This window comes from Vigna angularis, chromosome 3, assembly GCF_016808095.1.
Source record: "Vigna angularis cultivar LongXiaoDou No.4 chromosome 3, ASM1680809v1, whole genome shotgun sequence".
NCBI classification, from domain to species: Eukaryota; Viridiplantae; Streptophyta; class Magnoliopsida; order Fabales; family Fabaceae; genus Vigna; species Vigna angularis.
Genome location: NC_068972.1, coordinates 9607019 through 9618773, shown reverse-complemented (window position 1 = coordinate 9618773; position 11755 = coordinate 9607019). Strand labels below are relative to the sequence as shown.

General features: G+C 33.1%; 1 protein-coding gene across 3 annotated transcripts; it reads left to right on the top strand.

The window, feature by feature from the left end:
• The first annotated feature begins 7319 nt into the window (after positions 1 to 7319).
• Positions 7320 to 11755, top strand: LOC108326216 (protein indeterminate-domain 5, chloroplastic). Of its 3 annotated transcripts, none has more exons than XM_017559577.2 (5): positions 7320 to 7771; positions 7889 to 7924; positions 8072 to 8238; positions 8647 to 9043; positions 10481 to 11755. In XM_017559577.2, exons 3-5 carry the CDS (start codon positions 8100 to 8102, stop codon positions 11547 to 11549), a joined length of 1605 nt encoding a protein of 534 aa, XP_017415066.2. In that variant the 5' UTR covers positions 7320 to 7771; positions 7889 to 7924; positions 8072 to 8099; the 3' UTR covers positions 11550 to 11755. The 3 variants fall into 3 exon arrangements, with proteins under 3 accessions (XP_017415066.2, XP_017415067.2, XP_052730939.1); XM_017559578.2 differs by having other exon boundaries at positions 7871 to 7924; XM_052874979.1 differs by having other exon boundaries at positions 7320 to 7924.

Below are 11755 nucleotides of genomic sequence, written 5' to 3'. Positions count from 1 at the left end.
CTATCAAATGAATTTTGTGTTGGTTCTTCTTTTTGTGGCACAGACTTTTGAGTTGTATTTCTAATTCAATAAAAAAATATGAATTGTTGAATATCATTAGTATATACGAACTTATTATCCAGAATTAAATAAATACTAAATTTTATGAAAATATACAGGATTTTTTAAAATCGTAACAAAGTTGTAAGGATTTACTATATAATTTAACCATAGAAAAATGAATTAATTATTTATTAAATTTAATAACCAATTTAAAATAGCAAAATATTACAGAGAAAAGTAATTATGTTTGCTTGCAGTGAGTAGAATTAAATTTGTTAAAAAAGTGAAGGCAAATGAAAGATTTATATTATAATGAAAATTATATGTTATATTTTATCATAAAATTATTTTTCTAAGAGATATTTTAAATATAAATTATTTCGTTCTCGTCTTAATTTCAATAATATTAGGTTTGTAAAAGTAAATAAAAATAAAATCAAGTTTTTAAATGCTTTACTCAACGTATACTTAATTGGGCCCATATAGATGTCGGCCTAGTCTACCTTTCCGTCTCTAATGGGTTTGTTGCTTTTGTTAATTAATTGTGGCTATTGTTATTGGAAACCCCAAAATTGTTAACAAGCCACAACCATTTTAGATTTTTTTTTTAACGAAAGATTATTTGAAGATTGATACAACTCTGAACATAATAAAAATAAGTCTCGATAAGATTTTAAGTTTTAGTTATGCAATTTGACAACAATTTATTGAGATACACAGTAAAATTTAATTATGTATTTTAACAACTTTTTGTTTTGTATTTTATAATTTGTTTAAAGATAAACTTGATTGATGTGTATCTGAACAAAATATTGTTAATAGAACTATATAAGTGTCTCAACAAATCTTCTTGTCATACACTTTGCTTTGTGGGAGAGTTTTTGTAACAAAATAGGGGGCTTCACGAGAAGAATTGTACTTTTTATGGGCTTAGACAAGGGTAATATATCGTGGAATCGTTTTCTTTCTGCATATTCATTATTACTAGCTCCACCCCATTCTAACAATAAAAAGACTAAAATATCCTTACTTATTGCAATATGTTATTGTTGACCTTCGTCATCACCACTGCTTTGCTTTGTCATCACGGCTGCACCTTTCTTCTCCATTGTAGAGAAAGAAGAAGAAGAAAAAGAACTTTTTTCAGATAAAAGTTCGTTCCAAAATGTATCATATAAACTTATTTTAGAAAGTTTATTCTGAAATGAATTTTATGTGTTTTGAAAAACTTTTTCCAGGAAATTCATTCTGAAATGTTTATTGTGGAAGTCAGTTTTACGAAGGATAAATTTGTTATTTTAAAAATTTACGTGTGAGCAATTATGGAGCTGCAGGAAGAAAAGGGCTATGGCTGATTGGTCGAACTCCTATTCCAATTCATGCATTAAGAGTTTAAAAAGTAGAGTGGTTACGAAATATCTTGGCAGAAAACAAAATTAAAAATATGACTGGTTTTAAAGTGATATATCTGGAAATCAATTTATCTATGTGACCAAATTAAGGGATAAAATAAGTCTAAATATATTAGCCAATCTCATTCTTATCTTTAGTCAAAATAATTAAAGGCATATAAAACTTAGACTAAAATATACTTTTATTATTTATTTTCATTTTTAAAATTAAACCAGGTGTCAGACCATTAAAATCCACTCAAAATCTCATCTTAGTGAATTACACATGTCAAGAAAGGGGATCTGAAAATCAGATAATGGGAGACATGTGTAAGTAGCTGAGTGGCCGTTCGGCTTTGACGGTAGGAGTAAAACTCAAAATTTTTAAAATTTTACGCCACTTTCTGCATGCACCCTTCTTCCCCAGATTTCTGAAACTTTCATTCTTTCCTCCTTCTCTCTAAAAAGCTCTTACTTATCTCTAAGGATTCTCATCGTTTCTTCTTCCGATCATCACTCAGGCACCATTTCCACTCTTCCGGTGTCAAGGGCTTTCGATTGAACCGATCGGTTTGTGAAGCTGAGTTGGTAAGTTCTTCTCTTCACTCAGCCGTGCGGTTTCCTGGACGTGCAAACCAAGTTCTGGTTTCATGTGTTGATCACCCTTCTAAATTGAGTGGTTTTGATAGTGTTTTGGTTTTTACTTGGTTTAGTTTTGGAAATTGTTGAGCATTGAGGGTAGAAGGACTTATAGAGGTGAACCAATAACCATATCTGGAAGCGTTCAGTCACGTTAAGAGGTAAGGGAAGCTTATATAATTTGATTAAGATTCTTGTTTTGAATGGATGCATGTTCGTTGAATGTTGAATGAATATGAAATATGGTTGTTACTGTATTGTTGGCTGTATGAGTATATGAATCTAAAATATGAGAAACGAGAATGATATTGTGTTCGATGATTTGGTTGATGATGAAATATTGTATGCTATTTAAAAGTATTGATGATTAATGAAAGTCATGAAATGGGTAGGGATGTTGTCTGAGAGTCATTTTCTAATACTCTACTGTATTATGTAAACTGTGATCGAGAGTCAGTATTGACCATTCAGTTATACTTGAGTAATCGATCTTGGACCAAGTGTTCGTTTTCAGTAGTGATCGTTCTTAATAAGTGTTTGGTATTAGACCAGCGCTCGTTCGATATAGTGTTCGGTTTTCTTGTGGACTCGGTTGGAACTGGACTCTTTCATTTGGAGAGAATTTCAGTTGAGGACCTAGCATTTTCATTTTGGTTATATCTATAAATAAGCGTTCAACCAAGGATATTCGTTCCTTGGCGTTTGGTTGTAAACTTCAGTATATTTATATGTATTTGTATATTTCGTTCGTTCTTGAACTGTAGTTAAATGGTACCTGATATTTATCAAGCCTTTATTCTATAAGTTTAGTGGTGCTTGGTCTTACACCAAGTGCTCGTACTAAGTGGTGCTCGGTCTTAAACCAAACGCTTGACATTGATTCCTTAATCTAATTTTATAATAAGAGCATTCGGCCAATACCAATAGCGTTCGGTCTCTACAGTGCTCGGTCTTCGACTAGCACTCGTTCTCCTTGATGTTAAACTCATAAATAAGCTAAGTATTTATAGCGTTCGGTTTCTTCATATAATTATGTCCGTTATTATTATTTGATGTCATACAGTATCAGTTTCTAATGGTGTTCGGCCTAGAGTCTCAGTACTCGGCCTAGGCTTAGTTGCGTTCGGTTTAAACTCTAAGGGGTCAGTTCAATGAAACAACTCACCTTGTAAATAATGTTCAATTCTATCAGTCCCTGAGAAGTATCATTGTATTCGGTCTCTTTCACAACCTCGATAGTAACTCTCCCGGTTTGATCTGTTTTGAGCTGGGAAACATCTCGGTCTCACTTCAAGTGTTCGGTCTTGTTTTGGTTTGAAGATTAACGTTCGTTATTCAGTATCCTATGGGATCTTTAGTCAAATTGGTTCGGTTGGAGGTTTTGACAATGAAATATGATGGAATATGATGTAGAAGAAATGAGTATGAATATGAAAGAGTATTCCGGGGAGGAATATCTCATGAATTGATATTGGAATGGTAAAGTATGAATATGGTCAGACTAAACTGTCGTTCATCCTGACATTCTAATGGTCACCGAGTCTCAAGTAGAGAATGGTGGCGCATGTGGTGAGAATAGCAGGAGGCCTGGTTGCGTATAGCTTGGGGTTCCAACTATCGGACTAAACTCATATGTAGACTTTTGGTTTCCAGCTACAGTGAGGGATGAAGGGCTAACCCGTGTGGCGGCTTGGGTTTCCAGCTATGGTAATTCTGATGGTTTTCCAGATTACCTTTTCCACGGGTGCACGAACGTCATAGCTACACATAATTCATACAATCCGGACAGTCAAAGTCAAGTGGTCGTTATTTGCATGCCATGATGTATGAATTATGATTTGGTTATTGTTTGATTGAATGATGAAGATTGTATGTTTTATTGGATGAATTAAATTACATAAGCTTACCCTATTTCCTGTCTTGTCCATTTTGTCGTTTGTCCTGTTGCAATGACCATCCGTGTGGATGTGAGCAGAAGTAGAAGAGTTGCTGGAAGAAACACTGGAAGAGATGGAAGTGAAGACTGAACCTTAGGACGTTCGGCCAATTGTTGGCCTCTTCTTTTATGGGAACGTTCGGTATAAGTATTTTGTAAACCGTTCGTTCTAGTTATAGCCATTGTACAATTTTAACTTCCTGCTATTTAGTAAGGTCGTTCGGCCATAACCGTACGTCCTATCTTTTGTAAGAACTGGTCTGAAATATTATGAATATGATGTTCCTATTATATGGTTTTACACTATATTTTGAGATGTTACACTATGTTGAAAACGTTTATTTTGCATCTTAATATGCCTTAGTTATGATAATATTTGGTCATTTCACATACTGACTTCATTAATTTATTGACATGTAATAAACTATAAAAATTTTGTATTTCTATTTTTGAAATTCGTTAAGTTTGCCAAAATTATCATTATTAATAAAATCTGATAAATACATTAGTTTAGTGTGTGCGTGTTTCATTTTCTAATAAACTATACCTGTAAAAAATTCATAACATGTCTATTGAAGGGTTATTATCATTTTCTAGTGCATGTAGGATTAAGTTGTCAATTTTCTAGAGTTTGAGGCAAGGTTTGACGAGTGGAAACCGAAGGGAATATTTCCTTTTTGTTTCTTAGCTTTTTTTCTTACAAAAACTAAAATATATCACTTTTTTAATTCCTTTTAATAATATACAAATAAAATAAAATCCATTCATTTATTTCTGTCACATTCTATGTGCATGTTATAAAAGGACCCCTTAAATCAATGTCAACCCAAAAGCTGTAAAATGTAGTTATTTTAAGAGGGATAGTAATATTTTTTTAATACAGTGTAAAAGAGATGATTAATTAGTAACAATTTTATAAATAAATTTGGATTATAGTTTTTTTTCATATGCATTAGTTGTGATGATTAGTTATGGTAGAATGTGAGAAGAAGGAATATATAAATAATTTTTGTACTTATTTATGTGTTAAGTGTTCTTCTTTCTCGTTTCGATACTTATTTTTCATATATGAACGATTGTATGTTTGTAAAAAATGTTCTGATGTCTAAGTTAGTAAAATATATTAAATAGCAAAAAGTTTTATAAATATGAATATAAATTATTTATTTTAGAAAATATATTATTTATAAGATAACTATAGTTTGGTAAACTCTTATTTATGTAAATCTGAATTGATCATTGACCTATTTATCTTCTAAGTCATTTATTTGATTCAGAATTTATTAAGATAAAGAATACGACCAATTAAAGCCGAATAAGAATAGACCGACTTATAATTAGAAAAATAAATGCGAGCTTGTGACCAATATAGTTTTCAATACAGTTTTCAAATTGAATATTCTTTTTCAATTATAATTATATTACAAAAAAAATATTAAGAAATGAATTTTAAATTTAATTTAAAATAAAATAAATCGAATAAATAAAAAATCTTACTGATTCTAAAAAACTTTATCATAAAAAGTAGAGTAATTTAATTTGATAAAATGAACTTAAAAAAAATGAAATTTACAAGGAATGTGAACTTCCAACATAGAGAGGTTTGAATAGAAGGTAATGGAAACAAAAGCCTGCAGAGAACTTGAAATGTAGGTAAAGCCAAAATCCCTGAAGAGTTATAATTGTTGATCTATTTTCTGTGTTAAAAAGAGGGTCCTTATCTAGGTACTTACCCCCACACAGATCATGTGTCTCAGTTTTAAGCTTCTATCCAAATCTAAGCCACACACAACATGGTCCACACCTAATCCTTCTTCATCTTTCATTTTCATTCCAATGTCAATTCACCTATACCCATCATTATCATCATCATCATCTCTCATTTCTTTCCAATACCAATACATTGCCAATAGATAAATGTTCAGAATCTTACTCCGAATACAAATCACAAAATTAAACAAAAATATTATAAGTATAAGTTTTTTATGTTGAAAATAGTATTATAATGAATTATACCAACTAGCAATTCCACATCACAAGTGACGAATCTTTCAAATTCAAAACTTTTAAGTATTCGATCATTTTAAATATTTTTAATTAAATTTTTATTGAATGATCACATCATTCAAAAAAGAATTTATTTTTATAAAATTATTTTATCGATATTGGTACTTAAATAAAATAAAAAAATATTTTAAATACTTAATGAAGTATAAATTTTAATAAAAATTTAATTAAAAATACTGAAATTTATAAAATTTATAACTTAAAATTTAATTAATTTTCTTTTAAAGTATAAAAAACGCAACATTATATTTATAAAATTTAAATTAAAAAACCTAAATTACTAGATAGAAAAAAAAAAACTAACTGAATATAAAAACATACGAAAAAATGGAAGTATCCACTTGCATAAAAATATACTAAAATGAAATTGAAGTCGTCACGTACATCTTCACTTGAAAGGGAAAATTGAAATCGTCTTACAATTGCCTTCTTGAGAGCTTACTTTTTTTCTAATTAACTAATATACATCATAGACAATTATTTTTATTTGACATTTATATATAAAAATAAAATACTTAAATGTTATTTTTTATAAATTATCTATTAATTTTCTTTATATTTTGTGAAACTTTAGAAAATTTAAAAGGAATTGTAGATTTTTTGTGACCATCTTCGTAGCTTTCGCTTGGCTGTTACATACGAATTTGCATTGGCTTTTGTGACATAGCATTAGTTTTTGACCGACAAGCAACGAGTTTCTTGTATTGATCTCCAGAACCAAACTATCATACCAAATTCCCTTTTCAACTTCAAGCGAAGCAGCTGTTTTAACAGAGATTTGTACAACCAAGGAAAAGAATGTTTCAACCTAGCATTGTCAATGCAAACATCATCCTCATACACACTCAGTAAATCAAGATGGTCACAACACCGATAACACTTTTCCAACCAAATATCTTTCTTACAAAAGGAACAAGAAACTAATCATCACCACCAAAATATCTCTTCAACCAAACAGTTCAAAATACCATTACCATTATTATAGAATCAGAGAGCAACACAAATATTGTCAGTATCTACAAGAAAGCGCTGTCTCTACTTGGTTAACACGCTTAGGTTTTTAAGAGTTCCAAGTCCTTTTTGTCCCAGAATTACCACAAGATTTTGATTCACCAACCAAAAATCCAAGAACATTTTTTGTCAATTTTACAGTGACCGTATGATAACAGATGAAAGTTTTGTAAAAAGCATGGGTAAAGAAAGTATATTGTAAGACATGATGATAATAAGAATAGTTGTATATAAACGAATTAGTTGTTGGCTAAAAAATGACGAATGTTGTCTGGTTGTTGGTAAAAAGATAGGAAATAAGAGAAGGAGAGATAAGGTGAGGTTGAAGGCTAAGAGGGTCGGTGGCCCCAGACCATCATCTGCTAAGGACACAGTAGCCCGTGCAGGAGCAGTATAACAGTGACATAAATTACCTTCCTCACTTCGCTGGCAACTTTACCACCCTTAATTATTTCCCCTCACAAAATGCACAACCATGAGGAGAAGAGGGGAAAAGAAGAGACACATAGATCAAAAGAGATACATATCAGTTGATTTATACATGCCTTTTCGAGGACAACCTAGCATGTTATTAACTATTATTATTATTCTCCTGTCTAGATGACACCAAATGATTGAGAAATAACAAGAGGGAGTGTAGTAGCTAAATTTTATGATAAGAAAACAATAGCAAGGAGATAACTAGGTATTCAGAGTGAATTGTTTTCTTCTCTTCGTCTCCTGTTTGCTTCTGTCTCCTAAGATACTTTCCTCTCGGTATCTTTTGTGATTTAATCTCTCTCAGTTTCTTTTTTTCTGACAGACAAAGAAAGCAGGGAAAAAATCAAACATACTTCAGGTCTTTTTTTTTCATTCTGTTGTAGTTTCTTTTTCCCTTTCTTTTTGTTTATTCTTTCCAAGCAACAAGGAAACATACAATTGAGGTTTTCTTTTTCTTTCAGCAGAAGGATATTCGGATATCTGATATGTTTTACTTTTGATTCAGATATTAGTTCCAGATTTGCACAACAGTTATGTCGGCAGCTTCCTCATCCACTCCATTCTTGGGAATCAGAGAAGAAAGCCCTCAGATTACAGCACACCATCAACCCTCCACTGTGGCTCCAATCGCAGTGCCTCAAAAGAAACGGAGGAATCAACCTGGAACACCAAGCAAGTAGCTTAGTTGAATTTCATCACTTAAACCACACACATATACTTTGCAGTTTTATTTCCCTTGTTTTCATTTTCTCAATAACAAACACAACAAAACCCTAAATCATGAATATGAGTAAGGGCTATTGACTTGTTTAATTTACTCTGAAGACATTCAATTCATGGTTGGATTTTCTTTCTCCACGAGTCTCAGTAGCATGAAAGTTCAAGTGAAAAAATTTTAATGATTTTTTAAAATTTGTATTTCTTTTATGATTACTGTTAAAGTGCCTACGTGGTTCTAAAACATGGGTCAGAAAAGAAAGATTATTCTTCTGTTTCTTGTGCGTATTCAATTTGAGCAAGTGATTGAAGCAAAAGGGTTTTTTAATAATTTGTTGTTTGTCATTTTTATGGGGGTAAAAGATCCAGACGCAGAGGTGATAGAACTATCTCCCAAGACCCTAATGGCAACAAACAGGTTTATATGTGAGGTGTGCAATAAAGGATTCCAAAGGGAGCAAAACCTACAGCTTCACAGAAGAGGACACAACCTTCCTTGGAAGCTAAAGCAGAAGAGTACAAAAGAGCAAAAAAGAAAGGTTTATCTTTGTCCCGAGCCCACCTGTGTCCATCATGATCCTTCAAGGGCCTTGGGAGACCTCACTGGGATCAAGAAGCACTACTCTCGCAAGCATGGTGAGAAGAAGTGGAAGTGTGAAAAGTGCTCAAAGAAATATGCTGTTCAATCTGATTGGAAAGCACATTCTAAGACTTGTGGCACTAGAGAGTACAGATGTGACTGTGGCACTCTCTTTTCTAGGTAACAACCCATTTTTATCTTACTTTCTCCTTCACTTCATACATTCCTCATCTAATGTGTGTGTATATCATACACACACCATCAACTTTATGAAAAATTAGGGTTTTGAATTTTTCGCACTAGTAAAAGCTTTGAAGCTTGACGCATTTTTATTATAAGCATGTCTAAATGCAACCTAAGTATGTTTGCTAATTTCTAATTTAGCTTATTTGATAATAATGATTTTTTATTACCTCATTGAAAGAATTTTTTATTTGATAATAATCTCTCTGGAGAAAGTTACACAAAGAATGGACTAAGTCAATTATAACATGTAAGGATGTAGCTTGAGTAAACAGTCGAAAGAGAAGTTAAAAATGTGAACAAGAGCTTTCTCCATTGATTTCCCTGTTAGCTTGTGTCTGGGTGTTAGTGGAGTAATGGCAGAAGACTGGTCGCACGTGAGTACCCTGTTGAAATGGGGTACCAAAATTGACATGCTTTGAGAAGAAAAAACAAGCAAGTTCAACTTTGTTCCTCGGGAACAGTGCCCCCACCCTTATTCCCATTCACGTGTAGGTAAACAACTTTGCAAAGGCAACAGGCACAGTGATACTGGGTTTGTTCTCACATGAGTTGGAGATGCTGCCTTTTGTTCTCTTTCGGCTTGGCTCGGTTCAAATATAAATACACTTATCTTGTTGCAATGGGTCCGAGCTGCATAATTGTCACCACTGCCACCCCATTATTTATTTATGCAATCGCTAAACAAATTCTCTGCATTAATTCGCCCCTTCTATCGGCAATTTTTGTATTGTACGACTCTTTTGAAACGAATTCTCATCGTAGAAAATAGACAACTATTGAGGTTGTTTGCATTTATTGAACTGGCCCCATGTTTGCTCTTATGATAATTGACTATCATCAAAACCTGAAAATAATTCTCTTTTATTCAATGAGAGAGACCTTAAAGTGGCAGTTCGATTTGGATTTCTTGTGTGTATCATATTTTGGTATATATAATGCTCCCCTGGGCCCTCTGTTCCCATTGTAGTTTTCTTTTCAAATTTGCAGTTCCAATGACAAAGAAAATATGATTCCTATTATGCTTTTATTTTATTTATTTTTATATTTAACTATCTTTGGATTCAGCTGTTCCAAAATTCTTTAGGTTGGACGGTGTTAGGTTACCCATACACGTTCTTAAAGTAAATATATGGTTTTGTTTAAGAATTTTATGTGTTGATCGGTGGCATACTCGCTGTTATTGAGCTGATTAGGAACAGTTTGATTATTACATTCTATTCTCAGTTTAGCATACTTATAATTAATATATATAATTTGAGCCCAAACTTGATACTCGACGTAATAAATTCAGCTTTTCTATTCTCAATTTCTATCATCTAATGTGGTTAATTTACGTATAACTTGATTTGTTCCAATATGTTTTTAATGCAGGCGTGACAGTTTCATCACTCATAGGGCGTTCTGTGATGCGCTGGCCCAAGAGAGTGCAAGATTCCCCAGTAACTTGAACCCTTTGGGGACTCATCTGTTTGGCACAAACCACACTAGTTTAACCCTATCCCAAGTGGGTAATCAACTTTCCCAAGTTCAAAATCAGAACCAAACAACCTCTAACAACATCTTGCGCCTTGGAAATGTTGGTGCAGCTGTAAAGTTTGAGCACTTGATTCCACCTCTAAATCAGTCTTCATTTGGACACTCACCACAATCAATGCCTTCTTCAGCTTTCTTCATGAATGACAGCACCAATCAAACATTATTTGAAGAACACCAATCGCAACAAGGACCAATATTCTCAAACAAACAACTACATGGCCTAATGCAGCTCACTGATCTTCATGCCAACACCAACAACTCCGATTCTTCATCAGTTGCTGCTCCTGATTCCAATCTTTTCAACCTCAGCTTCTTCCCTAGCAGCAATAGCACTAGCACCATTATCTCTGATCAATTCAACAACATAAGCGGTAGTGACCACGGAACAACACCACCACCACTCTATCTTAATAACAACCCTGCAGTAATTGACCATCTTGGTTCGGGTTTTTCTTCGCTCTTTGGTGATTCATTAGAAAACGTATCGTCCCCTCATATGTCTGCCACTGTGTTGCTTCAAAAAGCGTCACAAATGGGTTCGACCACAACCTCCAACGGTTCTTCTTTACTTAGAGGAATGTGTAGCAATAATGGTTCCAAAGCTGAAAATGGTCACCACCACCACAGTCTTCAAGGGTTGATGAACTCTATCGCCAATGGAAACACGTCCTTGTTTAGGAACATGCAAGGGAACGAAAACAACCTTTGTGGGTTTCACAACCTGGACGAGTCCAACAATAAGTTGCCCCAGAATCTTAGCGTTAACTTTGGAGGTTCTGATAAGTTGACCTTAGACTTTTTGGGTGTTGGAGGAATGGTGAGAAATATGAATGGTGGATTTTCACAGAGAGAACAACTACAACAACAACAACGTGTCATGGGTTCTCAGTTCTTTGGACCTTGACCTGAAGTCAGCACAGCCAAATCATCATTTTGGAAAGTCAACGTTGTAATAAGGAAAAGATTAGGCAGAATGTATGGACTTATTTAAAACTGCTTTGAGGTTATTTTGTTATGAAAAGAAGTCTAATTGATATATTAACTATGATTTCGATTCTATAAATTGTAATTCTTATGTTTTTCTTGAGTACATCGATCCCTTTGTATTCA